We start from the raw sequence: 19,357 nt of genomic DNA, 5'->3' as shown, positions 1-19,357 counted from the left end.
ATGGGAGGGCTAATTGCTAAGATTGACAGAGGATAGGTGGGAGCATTGCATGGTGAGGAGTAGAAGTCCACAAATATAGCTAGTACTGCACCTTCCAATACAGGATGCTACAATGGGACAAAGCTGGGGATAGAAGACTCAACTTACCCATGATACCTTTCATCTGGCCCCATTAATGATGCAAATATTGCCTTTGAAATAACAACAAAGAATGAGACACAATGAATTTACTTTTTGTTTTTAAAGTTCATTTATTGAAGGACTTGTCATTTATGTTTCATCAATTGCTCTTGTTAAATTGATTTTGAACATGCGGGTAGTTGGAGGTGTTCCTCCACGGAGACCAGCCAGGAAAATCTGAGGTTTGGGTACATTAGTACTGCTTTCACGCTTGGTCTGTGTACCGTTATCCTTCAGTGGGTACACCTGGCTGCAGTTGTCCCTTCTCATGTGACTGAGATTGGTCTGCACTGAGTGAGTTAGCTTTTGGCGCAAGTTTGCCTGAATATAAAAAACAAAGATAAAAGAATTATCACAGTTGCATTTAACATAATGTGAAATTATGTTAAAGGATTGCACTGCCTGAAAGACTTATAAATGATTTATACTTTCTTATCAAGGCTGGATTGCATTAACTGATCATCTAGGATGTGTATAAAGCCTAAGTCGACAATGAACTAGCAAGGGGAAAGCACTTTCCACTTCTTTGGTGCAAGATCAAGACTTCTTTTTGTTTGCCCAGGCATTTTAATTCATTTTACTGCCACTGGCTGCTTCGTAGGTTTGTTGCCTCTCAGTTTTATTGTTATAAAGGATATGTGATGTTTACATATTTATTTATTTATATTATCATTATTGTATACCAACCAGACACAATGAAGGGAAGTTTAGACATTTTAAAGTAACAAAGTAAAAGCTTCAGCATGAATGTTGCACTATGAGCTACAATTCCAAACAAAGCTGAAAACAAAAGATGGAGGGGCTCAAAAATTTAAGGTCAAATGCATGGAGTTAAGTCCGAAAAGATCTGAGAGATAATTGTTATTTGTAGCTTGTCTGAATTAGTCTTTCAAATCATGTTGCATTTAAACCAATAGTGATGACTTGGTTAGTGGGGTAGAAGTGGCAGGATCATTAGGTGGGAGTGACCATGCTCTTCTGGAGTTTATTATCCAGCAGAAAGGAGCAACCAAGCATACTAAGGTCCAAATTCTAGACTTTAAGAAAGCCGACTTCAGAAAACTTAGGGAAACGCTGGGTGAAATCCCATGGACAGTAATACTAAAAGGGAAGGGAGTTCATGATGGTTGGGAGTTTGTTAAAAGGGAGATATTAAAAGCACAACTTCAGGCAATACCAATGAGACGGAAACATGGAAGGTGCCTAAAGAAGCCAGGCTGGCTATCTAAAGAACTTTTGACTGAGTTAAGATTTAAAAGGGACATGTACAAAAAATGGAAAAGGGGGGAAATCTCCAGAGAGGAATTCAAACATATAGCCAGCACGTGTAGAGACAAAGTCAGAAAAGCTAAAGCACAGAATGAACTCAGGCTCGCCAGAGAGGTTAAAAGCAACAAAAAGGGCTTTTATGGGTATGTCCGTAGCAAAAGGAAAAACAAGGAAACAGTGGGGTCACTCAGAGGAGAAGATGGTGAAATGCAAACAGGGGACAGAGAAAGGGCAGAACTCCTCAATGCCTTCTTTGCCTCAGTCTTCTCCAAGAAAGAAAAAAACGCCCGACCTGAAGAATATGGAGCAGATGATTCAGCAGGGGAAACACAGCCCAGAATAAGGAGGTAGTACAAGAATACTTGGCTAGTTTAGATGTATTCAAGTCTCCAGGTCCAGATGAACTACATCCAAGAGTATTAAAAGAACTGGCAGAGGTGATTTCAGAACCACTGGCAATAATCTTTGAAAATTCCTGGAGAACAGGCGAAGTTCCAGCAGACTGGAGGAGGGCAAATGTTGTCCCTATTTTCAAAAAGGGGGAAAGAGAGGACCCAAACAATTACCGCCCAGTCAGCCTGACATCAATACCAGGAAAGATTCTAGAGCAGATCATTAAGCAAACAGTCTGTGAGCACCTAGAAAGAAACTCTGTGATCACTAAAAGTCAGCATGGGTTCCTGAAAAATAAGTCATGTCAGACTAATCTGATCTCACTTTTTGACAGAATTACAAGCCTGGTAGATGAAGGAAACGCTGTGGATGTAGCCTATCTTGATTTCAGCAAGGCCTTTGACAAGGTGCCCCATGATATTCTTGTAAAGAAGCTGGTAAAATGTGGGCTAGACAATGCTACCATTCAGTGGATTTGTAACTGGCTTACTGACCGAACCCAAAGGGTGCTCATCAATGGCTCCTCCTCATCCTGGAGAGTAGTGACTAGTGGGGTGCCACAGGGTTCTGTCTTGGGCCCAGTCTTGTTCAACATCTTTATCAATGACTTGGATGATGGGCTTGAGGGAATCCTGAGCAAGTTTGCAGATGACACCAAATTGGGAGGGGTGGCTAACACCCCAGAGGACAGGATCACACTTCAGAATGACCTTAACAGATTAGACAACTGGGCCAAAGCAAACAAGATGAATTTTAACAAGGAGAAATGTAAAGTACTACACTTGGGCAAAAAAAATGAAAGGCACAAATACAGGATGGGAGACACCTGGCTTGAGAGCAGTACATGTGAAAAGGATCTAGGAGTTTTGGTTGACCACAAACTTGACATGAGTCAGCAGTGTGATGCAGCAGCTAAAAAAGCCAATGCAATTCTGGGCTGCATCAATAGGAGTATAGCATCTAGATCAAGGGAAGTTATAGTACCACTGTATTCTGCTCTGGTCAGACCTCACCTGGAGTATTGTGTCCAGTTCTGGGCACCACAGTTCAAGAAGGATACTGATAAGCTGGAACGTGTCCAGAAGAGGGCAACCAAAATGGTCAAAGGCCTGGAAATGATGCCTTATGAGGAACGGCTTAGGGAGCTGGGTATGTTTAGCCTGGAGAAGAGAAGGTTAAGGGGTGATATGATAACCATGTTCAAATATATAAAAGGATGTCATATAAAGGAGGGAGAAAGGTTGTTTTCTGCTGCTCCAGAGAAGCGGACACGGAGCAACGGATTCAAACTACAAGAAAGAAAATTCCACCTAAACATTAGGAAGAACTTCCTGACAGTAAGAGCTGTTCGGCAGTGGAATTTGCTGCCAAGGAGTGTGGTGGAGTCTCCTTCTTTGGAGGTCTTTAAGCAGAGGCTTGACAGCCATCTGTCAGGAATGCTTTGATGGTGTTTCCTGCTTGGCAGGGGGTTGGACTGGATGGCCCTTGTGGTCTCTTCCAACTCTATGATTCTATGATTCTATGATTCTATGATGTTGACACAAACCAGTTTGATGGCTTTTCTTCTCAGTTCCCATTCATTCCACTCATAGTTCTTCACAATATTTGGTGGCAAAATATGGACGTCCGTCTGAGTACTGGTGTCACATTTTGTGATGGGTTTCATACCCTGCTTGTCTTTGGCTCTGATCTGTAACAACAAAAATGAATGGCTATTTTTTATTTCCACATTTCCACCTTCCAACCAAGCATTAGATAAAAACCTAAAAGAGAAGATATATCAACATCACATCATTTAGCACACTTCCAGGTGGGGCTGTTTGGAGTGTTGAGTGTACTGAACCAATGCATCCAACTACCACAAGTGACTCTGGAACTGTGCTATTCTGTGCTACCGTGTTTCTCCAAAAATAAGACACCGTCTTATATTCATTTTTCCTAAAAACAACAAAACACGGTGGCTTATTTTCAGGGGATGTCTTATTTTTTTAAAATTAAGTATGGTACAGTTTAACCTACAAGGTTAAACTGCCTATCACTATGGCTTATTTTCGGGGTATGGCATATTTTCGGAGAAACACGGTAACTGCAGCTAAGCCCACAATGAACTACCGGTAGTAAGGACAAGACACTGACACCAACCTTATGCATTAAGAAGTACCTCTTCTTTGAGATACTTCCTGATCAACTTCCTGTATTATTAAAATGGTAGCTATATTGCTTTTGGAGCATAAGAACACGAGCCTGCTTGATCAGGCCAATTGCCTATCTAGTCCAGCATCCTGTTCTCACTGTGGCCAACCAGAAACCTATGGGAAGCCCACAAACAGGACCAAGCACAAGAATACTCTCCTCTCCTACGGTTCCCAGAAATATACTGCATCCAACAGTTGAGACAAAACACAGCCATTGTTGTTAGCAGGCACTGATAGCCTTGTCCTCCATAAATTTGCCTACTCCCCTGTTAAAACCATCCAAGTTGGTGGATATCACTACCTCCTGTGGGACAGAACTCCATAGTTTAACTACGTGCTGTGTGAAAGAGTAGTTTCTCTTATCTCTCCTGAATCTTCCAACATTCAGCTTCCTTGGATATCTACACATTTTGAGAGGGAGAAGAACTTTCCTCTATCCACTTTCTCCATGCTATGCATAAGTTCTATCAGATTGCCTCTTATTTGACTTTTCTCTAGAATGAAGCTTTCTTGGAGTGGCTTAAATAAGTAAAGGATAAATGTGTTGAATACCTGAGAATAAGGGGCAAGGGATTCAAATTGCTGATGAAGTTCAAGCAGCTGAATGAGCTCTGCAGATTCCTTTGCTTTTTCTGCAACCATCTTAATGCATTTCTCTGGATTCTTGGCAAAATTATATGCCGCTTCCTTGGAACTAAAGGCATAATATTTCTCCCGAAACTTCAGGATTCCAACAGCAGGGTTCGCTGACAACAAAGCACAAAATAACACAGGATTTCTTCATGACTTTCCTGATGCAGCTTATAGTGTTTTCACGTTTGAAATTAAGAATGGCTCTAGTGTCTAACCTGTTTGAAAATTCAGTGAACTTTAAATCATGCTCCTCACCCAGCAAAACACTTTCTATGAACTAAGAACAAGACTAAAGTATTTCATAGCTAATCCTGCATAACGTGGATTGCATCAGTAAAAGGAGTAATACCCTTTTAAAAACTGCACTGTTAAATTCCAGTTTCTTTGCTGGACAAACAAATGCAAATTTATGCTCTTGAATGGAATTCTAAACAGGGTTCTGTTGAAGCAGTGGAGGCTCTGACACCCCTCTTCTCTCCAACCAAGAGAATTGGTCTCCAATAGATCACTTTCTGGCACTGATTGGCTTTGCCCTTTTGTCTTGTTGATATGTTGTATGGTCTTCCTTTTGGTAGTCTCTTTGTCCCAACTACCACCGATCACTGTGTATACCAATTTTCTAATTCCCTTCCTCAGCTTTATCTCCCTCCTACCAAATGCTTGCCACTGTTCCTTCCCTCCTCCTCACCCCCACATGCCTACTGCCTCAAATTCTTCTCCATCTCCGTTTATAAACCAAGCCCCAGTAGTTTGGGTGGCAAGCTCCTTATCTGTCAGGTATTTTTATTTTATTTATACACCAAACTTCTATAAAAATAAAGCAATGCAGTCTACAACTAAAACATAATATGAAGCAGTAAGAATGCTCTTAAAAAGCAAACGGGACTTATCTACAACTGGCAAACCTGGGACAAGAAGACCATCTTTCACGGCAAAAGTGTAAGCACAAAACCCATGGTACTGAATTTGCACTTGGCTGAAATTAATGGTGGTTTCTGGGAAGAGCCATTCTTCTACGGTAAAGTCAGCGGGATTTACTTTGCTATCTGAAATATAAAAAAACCCAGCTTAGGATATATTTTCAGTATCAGAAAAAAATGGGAGTGCTTCCAGACAGGTGTTTATTGCAGGAGAAAACTGCTCATGCATGCAGATTTTTATTATTAGTTGCAATGTCCACACAATATTGTTGGTGTCAAAATGACAAGAGCAGGCATCCCCAAACTTCGGCCCTCCAGATGTTTTGGACTACAATTCCCATCATCCCTGACCACTGGTCCTCTTAGCTAGGGATCATGGGAGTTGTAGGCCAAAACATCTGGAGGGCTGCAGTTTGGGGATGCCTGGACAAGAGTATATTTTCCCCACCCCCAGCATTTAATCATAATGTTCCCTTTCAGGGGGGAATATGATGTTAAAAACCTGTTGCCAAGGACCCATTTGCTGTATGTCAGTAACCCATTTGCAACATTGAGGTCCTACCTAGAAACACCCCACATCATACTCATGTATACACATGGTTACTGGGGAAGGTTGAGACCACTGAACCCCATGGCACAAGTACCTAGTGAGGTACTGAATAATCTAGTATTTCAAATATTAGGTGGGAAGGTTCAGGGCAGATTTTAATTATTATTTATATCCACAATTTTAGCCCTCAGAACAGTTCACAAAACATTTATTTTAAAATGTATTTTCCCCCAAACAATAACACAATTCATCAAAACAGCTGCAGCAAAAAACAAAGACCCAGGTAACCTTTTGCTGAATAAGGCTTCCCTCAGAGATTACATTCCTGTACCCATGTGGCACCTATGGAATAATGTGTTTCCTTACATATGTACAGACTCAGCAAGTATCTGGGGAAGTACATAGCAAGCTCTGTTAAAGATAACAACCCTGAGTACTAAAAATATTATAAAAAATATTTAAAACTTTAAAAAATATTATAAAAAATATTTTTTTAAAAATAAATAAAAACCACTGCTATTTCTTCCCAGATCTCTTACTTGAAACTATGAGCAGATTCCGACTCAGAAACTAACAAAGTTATGTGCAGCAGCTAACTTCCCAGTAATTAGTGTTTATAGACTACTCCCGGTAATAGGTCCCACCACACTCAGCTTAGAAGGAAATGTTTCCGCTTTGCATGAGAACAACAGAATCATAGCACAGCTTTTAAGGCCAGGAGTATACAAGATACCCATTCCACACAGAGAACGGACAATGGCATGGTTCTGACACTTACTAGTAAAAGGTAAAGGGACCCCTGACCATTAGGTCCAGTTGTGACCGACTAGGGTTGCGGCGCTCATCTCGTGTCCCAATTCATGTATGTGTTAGAAAAAAACTGTGTGCATGGCACTACATAGCCTCCCTGTGTAGGGCTTATGTTACATATTATGTGTTTCATGAAGGAAGAGGAGGTATGCACACCATGTTCAAGATTGAATAAAAAAGCAGCAGTAAAAGCAGCAATAAGTGAAAGATTTACTATTTTCAGATGATCTAGAAAGATGAGGCTATAGTGTGGCCTAGGAATAGTTTGCAGAACAGGAGGTTTTGATACTGCATTTTATTTTTTCATTTTAATTTTCTGAGAGCTCGCTTCAGGCTGAGGGAGTCAGTGTTTGTCCGCAGACAGCTTTCTGCATCATGTGGCCAGCCTGGCTAAACCGCTTCTGGCACAACGGGACACCGTGACAGAAACCGAAGAAGAAGAAGAAGAAGAAGAAGAAGAAGAAGAAGAAGAAGAAGAAGAAGAAGAAGAAGAAGAAGAAGAAGAAGAAGAAGAAGAAGAAGAACTACCCGAAGAAGTCTCAAAGCGGCTAACAATCTCCTTTCCCCTCCTCCCCCACAACAGACACCCTGTGAGGTGGGTGGGTCTGAGAGACTTCAAAGAAGTGTGACTAGCCCAAGGTCACCCAGCAGCTGCATGTGGAGGAGCGGAGACGTGAACCCGGTCCCCCAGATTAAGAGTCTACCGCTCTTAACCACTACACCACACTGGCGCATGGAAACACCGTTTACGTTCCCGCCACAGCAGTACCCTTTTATCTACTTGCACTGGTGTGCTTTTGAACTGCTAGGTTGGCAGGAGCTGGGACAGAGCAATGGGAGCGCACTCTGTTGTGGGGATTCGAACCGCCAACCTTCCAATCAGCAAGCCAAAGAGGCTTAGTGGTTTTTATGACACATGATCCTTATTTAGCAATAAAAGTGAAGCTCTAGCTCTCAAAGGGCTAAGAATCTGAAGATAGGAAGAGTATTCCATGGACTTTATACATTAATTCAAAATGCATAATTATGGTTTTAGTACCAGCACTTTCTTTTAACCTGTCCTCATCAGTTTTTACAATAATATCTTCAAGAAGAGATTCCATCACATCTTCTGGAAAAATCAATGAATGGGCTCCTAGGAACTGCTGGAGATTGATAGTCAAGTTATTGAGGAAACTCAGCACCAGGATCTCGTCTTGAAAACTGGTCCAAAGGTTGGAAAGTGCAATAAATATAGGCTGGGAAGGGGGGAAAAACAAAGAAATTGAAGTTGTATTTACATTATGTCTGCAAAATTACGCTGCCCCCTTGCCAAATATATGTAGTCTGCTGTTCTTTATATATACTCCACAGGTGAGGAGACAAAAGCAGGGGGTGCAATTCATGATCTTAAACCCTAACAATTTTACTGGTAATTGTAAAGGATTTTTGAAGGAATATTTACACTCTCTCCTCTCCTTAACATGCATTCCTGATTTCTTTATGTTATTTCTAGCACAGCATAGGACCAAAGACTATCACAGTGCCAGGATATAACTCCTTGTATACAATAAAGCAATAGATTCCTCTGATGAAAATTAAACAGAGAACAGGGAATTTTCATGCTGTTAAATTGACAGAAAGCTATCTGTACAAACTTACAGTACTTTTTAGCAGCTCTGTGTAAAATCCTAGAGACAAACTTGCTACAATGACAGGAGATCTGATGTACTGCAGGTTTGTTTGTTTGTTTGTTTGTTTGTTTGTTTGGAATAAAGCTGCATGAAGATGCTGGCTGGGTTATAATAATTGGGATTATTTTCCCGATCTGAATACCCCACCCCCATATGTTCTGTGGTATCATATGGGCACCTGTATGCTTTGTTGTATGTAGCAAATAGTAGTTCCTGGGGGCAGTTGAAATTGGGAAAACATCATGGGGGGGGGGTCAAGACCCCTCTCTTAGCACTATGGCTCCAATCTAGTTCAGTCCCACACAACCTTTAAAAAACCTGCAAATAGGGTTGCCAGACTCAATAGAGGACAGGACTTCTGTGCCTTTAATTGCCCTGCTCTCTTTAAGGTTTCCAGACTCAAAAAAGAGCAGGGCAATTAAAGGCACAGAAGTCCTGTCCTCTATTGAGTCTGGCAACGCTACCTGCAAAATATCTGATCACATATATCCTGCCATGTCATCAAGTTAGGCCCAAAGAGGGAAAGAAAGACAAGTGTGAAATGTTAATATGGTGAGTAGGTGGAGAGCTGCAAATGGTTGTTAAAGGAACATTAATTAACAGCTGCTGCACAGGCATAAGAGAAAGAACAGGACTCATAATAGGATTCTTAAACCAGGTGGAATGTCTGGCCAGTTTAAGAAGTTTCAAAAGAAAAGGACATTGTAACTATAAGATGGTGATGTTCCTTGAAGCACAGTGATGACCTGTTACTATGCTTCCTTAAAAAGACATGGTTAGAGCGTTTGGCCAGTTTACATGTTGACCAATGATTACACAATTCAAAATAAGTATCACTTAGGCTAAGAGTTCGCTGAGGTGCTTAGGAAGACACAAATAAGCTCCATTGCCCAAGTAGTTTTTGTTTTATTTTGCTTTGAACAGCTGACTTCAAAGATACATTACAGAGAGCATTTGAAATATTCCTCCATTTCAAAAGCAGTTTGTCATGTGGCACCAGGGAACTGCTATTAGAAAAACAAGCTCAAAACTCCCTTGGACTAGCTCAGGCATAGGCAACCTTGGCTCTCCAGATGTTTTGGAACTACAACTCCCATGATCCCTAGCTAACAGGCCCAGTGGTCAGGGATCATGGGAGTTGTAGTTCCAAAACATCTGGAGAGCCAAGGTTGCCTATGCCTGGACTAGCTGAACAGAAAGGCAAGGATCCAGACTCTCTCTATCTCTTGGTGTAAAAGAGGTCTGTGCTGCGAACTCAGCATGGTATATATAAGAAAGCAGGTACAGTACAGAATATATGAACACAAACACAAGCTAGTCCTTCTTTTTACATCCTTGCAATTTAGGAACTTACATAAACCAGAGACGTAGGCACTGCTGTTTTTGCCTGAACAATACTTTTTAAGTGCTCCATCTGCGCTGCAAACTGCTTCTGCATCATATCAACTTCTTGTGCACATGTGATCACATCAGACTGAAAAGACAGCATACAGCAGATTACCAATGGAAATTCAGGACATTTCCACAGTTCATTGAATCTACCACATCTACCTAAGCTCATTGAGTCGCCTTGGGGCGGTCAGTATCTCCAAGACTAACTCCAAGACTAACCAACGTCCCAGGGTTGTTGTGAGGATAAACAATGGGACAAAGCAGGGGGCAGGGAGAGAACCATGTATGCCATCTTGAGCTCTTTCAATGAAATATAGGGTGGAATACACATACACATTGACAATCTCCAATTAGATTCTCAGTCATCTGGACATGTACTGCAGAGAATGACACTTCTTTTCCACTGTGCATGAAAAAGAGTTCTGTCCAACTTGGAACCTTGTACAATTCTCTACTAACTGAAAGTTGGTTCCTTAAATTGAACCTCCCCCTCCCCACTTGGCTCTTCTTCATCCGGTGGCAACATAGTTGGGAGGGGGCAGCTAGCTGTGCCAGGGAGGTGAATAATAAAATACCGGTAATAATAATACAATTTCTATACTTCCCTTCATCCAAAGATCACATGGCAGTTTGCAATAGAAAAACACAAAAATACATTCCATAGTGACAAATAAAAACAATACCCCCCCACCGCCACAGTTTAAAGGCCACAGATTGTTTAATTAGCCAAAGGCCTGGGAGAAGAGGCATGTTTTTGCCTAGTGTCTAAAGAGATGTACCAAAGGAACGATAATCAGCTGAGGCCCTTCTTTGTGTAACCCCTCCACGAGAGGTCCAGAGGGTGGCAACATGAGAACAGGCCTGTTCTATGGTGGCTCCCTGTTTGTGGAATGCTCTCCCCAGGAAGGCTCACCTGGCTCCTTCATTACAGATCTTTAGGCACCAAGCAATAACATTCTTCTTCAACCAGGCCATTCGCTGATTAAACAATCTGTGGTCTTTAAAATGTCTCAGGGGCGTGGGTGGATTATAGGCGTTTTTTTGTTTTGTTATGCATTTTGTGTTTTTATTTTATTTTTTATGTTGAAAACTGCCCTGTGTTCTTCAAATGAAAGGCAATATATAAATTCAATAAGCATAGTTATAAGTATACGAAAAGCTGACGGGCACAATTAATGCATATACCAGCATTCTAGAAGGGATGCAAAGTATAAAACAATCTCACCATAATGATGCAAAGGAAAGCCTCATGTTGTCTCACGTTGTACAGGACTTCTTTTAACATTGTCGTTTTAAGTTCTATCTCAGCATTTTGACTCAGGTGCATCATTTCAATCAAGGCTGTGTATTGGTACGCCAGATCCTTGGAAGCTTGCAGTTCTATTTCTATATGGTGGTTGGCTGCTGGGATAGCTTCATTCAGAATAGCTGGTACTGTTGACACAGGGTTGGTTTGAAATATAGAAGGGGCATGGCAGTAATTACTGAGCATGCCAACCTCAAATTCAGTAACTAACCACAAGCATTTTCCCCACCTATTTCTCTCTAAAATAAACAGGGCTGACATCCAAAGAGATGCATGAAGCCTTCCATATGAACACACCAAGGCTTTTGTGGGTTCCCTTTCTCTTGAAGCCCCTTGCATGTCCTGAAAGGTCTCTCCTGAGGACCATAGCTGCCAAGTTATCCCTTTTTTAAAGGGATTTTCCCTTATGCTGAATAGGCTTCCTCGCGAGAAAAGGGAAAACTTGGCAGCTATGCTGAGGACTGAGAGAACCTCAGAAGAGCATCCAACATAGTTTGAATGACTGCAGACTGTTATTTCCCTGTGTTTGCATTCATGGGATTGTTGTCTATCACATGACTGTATATGTTTTACATTCCACAGAGTGGGAAGTGACGGAAACAGGATGTTTGTGTTACTGTGTTTCCTGAAGTGGGACTATTGTCCTTTGTCCTTTCCCTTTGCTGCCTGATGCTAGAGAGAGAGAGGGAGCCATGTTGCAGTGCTCCGTGTGTGTTTATATGTAAATAAACACAGATTAGCCAAATGCTGAGCTACTGAGTTCTGTTACGCAACTGCGCAATATCTGCGGATCCGTAAGTGTGCTGATGTCAGTTGGCATCAGTCACTGTGATGTTCAGGCTGAAGAAAGAATTTGAAGCTCCCAAACGATCTACTAGGAGGGAGAGAACATGCCAGTCGGGCACCTGTCTCTACCAGGGTCTTACTTGTGAGTAAGAGATCCTAACACAGACAAGACTGGGCATCTGCAAAAGAACTTTTAAGGACACATTGCTGGCATCTTTGGATCCTGGTTTGGGTTAATAACCTTTTAAAATTGCTGAGTTTTAGTCAATAAACTGTCATATGTTAACTGACTTTTCCACCATGCTTTTCCTAGTTCCAAAAATAAGAATCTGAAGTAGTATGTTGTCACCTATGAAACCCCACACTATTTTTCTAATATGAAACTTATTAAAAGTTAGCCTCATGGTGAGACTAAAAACATTTCTTTTTTCTCTCAGGAGGTTAACATGGCTTTCTATTTTATATAAATACCATATATAAAAATCCTAGGGAAGGCTTTACAACAAGCCAATTTAATAGATAATGTGGTACAGATTATCAATTTTGAAGATATTCAATAAAGTTAACCTGCAGCTGAACAGCATGTTATCACATCTCATTTGGAAGATCAACTTATGGTAAATGCAGTATTTGCATGAAGCAATTAGATGGGACTAGTTACAAAATTGGTGATCAGTCAGCACTGAACATTTTTGCACATTTGAAAGTGGCTTAAATGGCTAATACAGACACATCATCAAGTTTAGCACCTACTAGTACCGGTACAGTGTTCTCGAAGCTACAGTGTTCTCGAAGCTACGAACATGAGTTTGACCAAATTGCGGGAGGCAGTGCAAGACAGGAGTGCCTGGCGTGCTATGGTCCATGGGGTCACGAAGAGTCGGACACGACTAAACGACTAAACAACAACGTACCGGTATATACCTACATTCATCAATGCCTTCTCCTCCCTTCCCACACTCCTTGTTGAATAACCGAATTCCTGTGACAATCATGGTGAGCTCCTTCAACTGCCTCTCTTTCTCCTTCTTTGAAAGGGAGAGGAAAGCAGCAAGTTCTGTTTGAGGAAATACACTCTGCAAGGCAGCTGTAAAATATTAAATGTGGAAAATGTCATAACAAAAAAAGGGCAGACAACAGCTGTAACATCAAATAAAACAGAAAGGTGAGGACTAGAAGTTATTTGGGGACGATACCACAATTTGTTCACACTGGGCTATACATTGGGTGCTTCCAGTCAGGGCTTCATTTTGCAAATCATTCATTTAGGTATCACCAGCAGGTAACTAGTGTGGGTGTATCTTACTGGATTTTCCATGGAAACACCCCTAGTATAGTAAGATACTTATTCACATTTGAGATCCCACTATGCTGGAGATCATGAGTTGAATCCTAAGATCTGTGAATGTTCTGCTTGTGGAATGGGAATTTCCCAATCTTTTTCTTCCTGTTGCAGCCCCCTTTGCATGCCCCTCTCCTCTGGACATAGTTAAGTATAAAGCATCTTAACTTATCAAGAGCTATAAAATGCTAAATCTTATGACAGCTGAAGAGAATAATAAATAAACTAACATCATAAACTGAAATCCTTATGAATAAAAATAAAAAATCCCTCCAGTAGCACCTTAGAGACCAACTAAGTTTGTCATAGGTATGAGCTTTCGTGTGCATGCACACTTCTTCAGATACACTGGAACAGAAGTCACCAGACCCTTATGTATAGTCAGAGGGTGGGGAGGGTGATGGGAATGGGTGATGGGCTGATAGGAGTGGTAAACCTGTTGATGACTGTTAACGACTGTTAATGACTGCAGTTGGTCTTGAAATCCTTATGGACAAAGCTACAGTGTGTTAAACTGCCCTACCCCTCCCTCTTAAAAAAAAGAGTGTCAAGAGCTTCTACAGAATTTAGAGACTCTTGACACACTTTTTAAAGTATAAATGTCAGTGAATAAGGCCATTGGGAGACATTTGCTAATTCTGCGCTACTAATTCTCCTTCCAAGAGGTAAGAGTCTGAATAATTTGGACTTGGGAGCTGAAGGGGTTAAGGACCTGAAGAGTGTAAGGAGGGATTAGGATGGAGATGAATGACATGCAAGAGTAAGTGGTCAAGGAATATCATCAGGGGAGTGGAGGCTTGGAGGAAAGTATGGAGTTGTGCAAGGCATTATAGCAGACCACCGGGCTACAAGTTCTGCATGAACTTACCTAGAATCTCAGAATAGTATAATGCCCTTATCAGCAATTAGTTTGAATGGAAGGCCACAGTGAGTAAGGACGTGAATGGTGAATGGCCAGCCTGGGCAGTTGTGCCAAGAACACCACCGCTGCTCCCTTGACACAACACTTGTGACTTGGTTAATACACCTAAGCTAGGATCCTGCAGTACAGGGGCTGTGGCCTTCTGTCTGCATCCCTTCATGCTGTGTTGAATGCGGCATCAGAGGATCTCCATATCTTCAGGAAAGGGTTGGATGGTTGCTTGCATTTGGCCTGCTGGATATGTGAAGTGTCTTTTTCTGGCTCTCAGGTTGTATTCTATTCTCAGCCTGGTTTTGCTGTCTGGAGCAGATATTTGTATACGTGCCTTTGAGTGTTTTCTTTGATTTTTTTTTTTACCGGGGAGGTGTACATACTCTGCGTACAAACAGGTACATACTGAGGCACAAAGGCAGCGTACAAATACTTCAAAACAAAAGAAAGTGAAAAAGATAGTCCCCAATTAGCCACCGCTTGTTGCTCAGTTCCTATGCAATGACTACCACAGAAAAGTGCATATTGGCAAAACTCTTCACAGCATATATCTGAAACAGTTACCAACCAGTTGCCTCTCTAATGACCTTGATGTCTGTAGGGGATCCAAGGCCAGAGCGCAGCAGGACATAGCTGACAATTTTTCGATAAACACTTTCCAATTCCTCTCTGGTACGAGCACGGCTATCTGTAATTTCTCTGCCCACTGGAGCAAGGCGGGAATCCAAAACACGATGCTGTTCCTTGATCAACTCAACTAAGAGGAAACACAGAGGGTGATACAAAAGCCAGTTATATCACTGGTGACACCTGCATGCTTCAGCAGACCACATAGTAATGCAGATTTCACTAGACTTGATAGTTCTTCAGTTACACATCAGTTGTAACCCAAGGCACAGAGAAGCCAAAAAACGTGCATAGGCATCAACAGGCTTTCAACTTAGCTAGTTAAAAATGCCCACATTTCACATGCTTAAATCCTCCCATGCTCTTACTTTAGGGCTGCCATCCTAGGGCATTATCGGGTGAACATGCTGAGGTAAATTGAGACAGTGGAATGTATCAGTTCCATTTATTTGGTACAGGATATAACCTTTAAAAAAACACAAATCCCCTTCCAGGATTTTAAATGCACAATAAATATTAACTGTTCAAATATTAGGTAAATGTTGAATATTTTTTTAAAGAGCTAATTTAGTTTATAATCTCCTTATAGATTGCATCTCTTAGCATGTTCACATATTGTTGGATTTACTGTTCCATTGTATTACAGTACTATTTTCACATGTAGCAAGAATTTATGCTTGCAATTGCGCTTGCAATCCCATATAAGTTTACTAGAACACAGTGTGACTTCTGAGTAAGCGTGCGTAGGATATTCACATTAAATTATTCTACACATTGATTACCTCGAGTGATATAGTTCATATCAAAATAAACTTGCATCTTAATAGTGTCCAGAGATGGATTGCTTGTGTCAAGCAGTCTTTCAATAGAAAGCTAAAAAGAAAAAATGTTGATGTAAGTTATTTCAAGCCCCTTAACTAATTATAAAAATAATATTACCATTGGGCATCCAGAAACACCATGCTACAGAATCTATACACATGAAACAGAATCCAACAGTTTAATAGATTTAAAAAACAAGGTGCCCTTTTCTTAAACATTACTTGAGAAAACAGATTAAGGGGCTGAGAAGCACCACTGCAAGAACAAAATGTTGCGTTGCCATAATGTAGCTTAAAGACACAAAATGTTCATAGTTTTTGTAATTTACTTGTTCTTAAATAGCATAAATGGACTGCTGCCTGGAGTTGAATAATATGGATTAGATTTTTTGCTATTGCCTGATTCCAGGTGGCTGCAGGAACTTTGAAGTGCACATAGCTTCATGAAGCTACTCATTCTCATCAGAGAGAGGAGGCAAGCTGCTCCACATACTCTAAAGCAGCAAATATGCAGCCCCCAGCCTTGACACCAATAATCCCTTCTACACAAGCAGTCTGCATAATACAGCAGCACTAGGCTGCAGTCACACAGAGATTTGTTGCTTGGAATACTAGTTCACTAGTGGCAATGAACTAGTCTAACCACCTTCTTAAAATCTATCTAACATATATAACAACCTCAAAATCACACATAGGAGGCTTTCTTTAGAACAAAGCATTTTCATTTTTCAGGGGCCCTCAAAAGGGCCTATCACAGTTTGAAGCAATGATAAATGTATGTAGCTATGCTTATAAAGCCATTTATGTGAGGCATATTTTAAATTCTACTTATTATAGCTGAATTCATTAAGTGTCATCTGCTCGCCAAGTTTTCATTACATTTAAATCAAATGTTATATTTTGTGTTCATCAACTGGGTGTACAAAATTATGATCCAATTGTGCAGGTTTGGAGAAGCAGTTGGGGGAGATTTCAACGTATAATGAGAAAATGGACATCACTCAAAGGTTTATCACTAAGTGATATGTGGCTTTAGATGGCTCTGAGAGAACAGGCTTTAAATGATTCTGTGGTCTGAAATGTAGGTTTTTATTAATTTGGTAAACACTATACACAAAACAATAATTTAGGCTGCAATCCTGAGTAGAGTTAGGCTGCTTAATTCCCACAGACCTCATGAGTTGCTTGAGAGACTGCTTTAATTTGTTGATAAGTCTCAGTAAGTTCATTGAAACCAGTATAAAAATAGTTAAACAAATGTTTAGATTCACAAAATCACCTTAATAAGTTTTTGCACATCAGCCTTTGTAAGGGTCCTGTCCACATTAAATCCATTCCTTGGATCCAATACAACAGCTTTCACCTATAAGTAAAAAAACAAACAAAAAAGCAACCAAGCTTCCATTTAAATATTTATCTTGTGCTCTTAAAGAAATATTACTGCCAAATACAACCGCAGAATAAAACAAATTAAATGTCCCAACTGCTCAAGGTTTCCCCACTAAATGCCATTTCCCAGTTTAATTTAATAGGCATGAGGACTAACTCACTGGTCCCAGCAAGCATACTTACTTGGAAATTTTAGCAAAATCAATGGGAACTAAAAATGATTTTTAAATATGCAATAAATGGTTGAGTGGTTAATTTATCATTCTATTAAATAAAATATAGAGCAGAGCCCCAAAGGTACAGCCACTATGGTGACACTGGATAGAAGCAACCCAGCATGCTCTCAATTCTAGCCTCCTTTAAAACATTGCTTGGAAAAGTGTGGTTGTGAGCTCCAATGCCGCATCCCCAGCATTTGGGGAAGTACCGTATTATTCCGTGTATAAGACTAGTTATTGTTTTTTTACCCAAAAATTAGGTTTAAAATTGGGGCTCGTCTTATACACAGGTAGTGCTGAGGGGTGTTTTCTTAATTTTGAGTCCCCCAAAATACATGGGGGTGTCTTATACACAGAAAAATACGGTACAAATGCCATCATTACCTGCCCAGCTCAAGAAGCAAACTGCTAGAGTAGGTGTACTACTGTGGAAAGTACAAGAAGCAGTGAGTCTTTCCCAATCTGCAAGTGGAGGTGGAACACAGCTATTGTGGCTAGTAGCCATTGAAAGTCATGAATACTCTTCTCAAACCATTCAGGTTGGTAGTCATCACTGCTTCATTTGGGAGTGAGTTCCCCAGTTTAACTATGTGCTGTGCGAAAAAGCATCTTCTTTTGTGTGTCCTAAATCTTTCAACGTTCAGCTTCCTTAGTTGTCCATGGGTTCTAGAGTTCCAAGAGTTACCTGCCTAACTTTTGTGTTACTTGCATTTTAGCCCCGAGACAACCATGTTTTGTGATGTTCTGTTCCTTTAACATTATTTTAATGCCACAGGAGTGACGTGGTAACGTGACTAGAAAGCAGCGTTTGAAACTCCCATTGTTGTAGGCGCATTTTGCGACAGCGAATTTCATTCGCGTGAGCAGTTTCTGAGCTCTGGGCGCAGCACCGCATCTAAGATTTCAGATTAAAACTGTCACTGCTGGTGCTGAGAGCCTAGGAGGAGAAATTCCTCTCACCTCGACTTCCAAGAGATTGCTGCAGCATCAGGCAAGTTGATAGGTTTAGCTGCAGTTCATTCATTTTCAGCTTGGTATTCTTGCTATTTAAAAAAGTGTGCGCTAGACATTCTGTTGTGGCACCCATAACCTAGGTTTAAGGTGCCATTTAGCTCCTAGCTTTCATATTTCAGTTTCTAACACTGCTAGAAAGATGAGCTTTTAAATGAAGCACATTAGTGAACTGTGTATTTTGCACTTACCATGAATGCCACCAGAGTTTCTGATACAGTTTGACCTTTCATGGCACATTCTTGTCCTATTTCACGGATGATATTCTTTATGACACTTTCAGCTTGAGAGTGAGTCATTCTGCATTATCAAGAGATGAAGGGCTCATGTGTAACAATACATTGTAATTTTTTTTTTCACAGAAGCTTTAAGTGACAGTATTGTGATTGCACATTCAATTAAAACTTCCTCAATCTTTTAAGTTTTCAAGAACCTGGGAAGAACCTGCCTATTGATGCATAAAGAAACAATATATTATATAGTACTTTAGTTAGGGATTATACATACAATCCCAGTACTACTTGCAGCAAGGGAAAAATAGTGGCATTATTTTTTGTATTGGGTTACAAAGGTTACATTTTTGGAGTACAATAGGAAGGTTACCATCAAAGGGTATTTTGGTAAATTCAGACAATAATATGTTACAGTTAATTGAAAATAACATGGTAACAAGGTATTTTGGTTACAACATAAAATCATAATATAAAAACACAAAATACATAATAAAAACAAAAAACAACCCAATAACCCGCCTTCCCAACACATTTGAAAAGGGCATGGGCTGGGTTTTTACACCGCTACCATTTGATTTTGATTATGCTGCTTAATGTATTAAAATATATCTAAGCAGTGTACAGAAAACTGAAGCAACAACAGGCAACTTAAGACAAAATATTACAAAAATACACAGCTACATAGAAAAATGTTGG

The 19,357-nt window shown here is 40.5% G+C and overlaps 1 protein-coding gene across 3 annotated transcripts in view; it reads right to left on the bottom strand.

Annotated features, from left to right (window-relative positions):
* Positions 1 to 226: 226 nt before the first annotated feature.
* The window catches only part of CFAP206 (cilia and flagella associated protein 206), a 20,352-nt gene continuing 1,221 nt past the window's right edge, over positions 227 to 19,357 (bottom strand). For 2 of the 3 annotated variants that reach the window (XM_035109428.3, XM_088665973.1), the window contains exons 2-13: positions 18,620 to 18,728; positions 17,090 to 17,173; positions 15,772 to 15,862; positions 14,931 to 15,119; positions 13,036 to 13,194; positions 11,241 to 11,449; positions 9,978 to 10,097; positions 7,990 to 8,188; positions 5,576 to 5,716; positions 4,590 to 4,783; positions 3,389 to 3,532; positions 227 to 501 (exon numbers count right to left, since the gene is read on the bottom strand). In XM_035109428.3, the coding sequence (XP_034965319.3) occupies positions 271 to 501; positions 3,389 to 3,532; positions 4,590 to 4,783; positions 5,576 to 5,716; positions 7,990 to 8,188; positions 9,978 to 10,097; positions 11,241 to 11,449; positions 13,036 to 13,194; positions 14,931 to 15,119; positions 15,772 to 15,862; positions 17,090 to 17,173; positions 18,620 to 18,727 (1,869 nt within the window). In that variant the 5' untranslated portion in view covers position 18,728 and the 3' untranslated portion in view covers positions 227 to 270. The remainder of the gene's footprint in view (positions 502 to 3,388; positions 3,533 to 4,589; positions 4,784 to 5,575; positions 5,717 to 7,989; positions 8,189 to 9,977; positions 10,098 to 11,240; positions 11,450 to 13,035; positions 13,195 to 14,930; positions 15,120 to 15,771; positions 15,863 to 17,089; positions 17,174 to 18,619; positions 18,729 to 19,357) is intronic. The other variant, XM_088665972.1, reaches the window with a different exon arrangement.

The sequence above is a fragment of the Zootoca vivipara genome, chromosome 3 (genome assembly GCF_965207765.1).
Source record: "Zootoca vivipara chromosome 3, rZooViv2.hap1.1, whole genome shotgun sequence".
NCBI lineage: Eukaryota > Metazoa > Chordata > Lepidosauria > Squamata > Lacertidae > Zootoca > Zootoca vivipara.
Note: the sequence above shows the minus strand (reverse complement) of the source record. Positions and strands in the feature narration are given on the sequence as shown.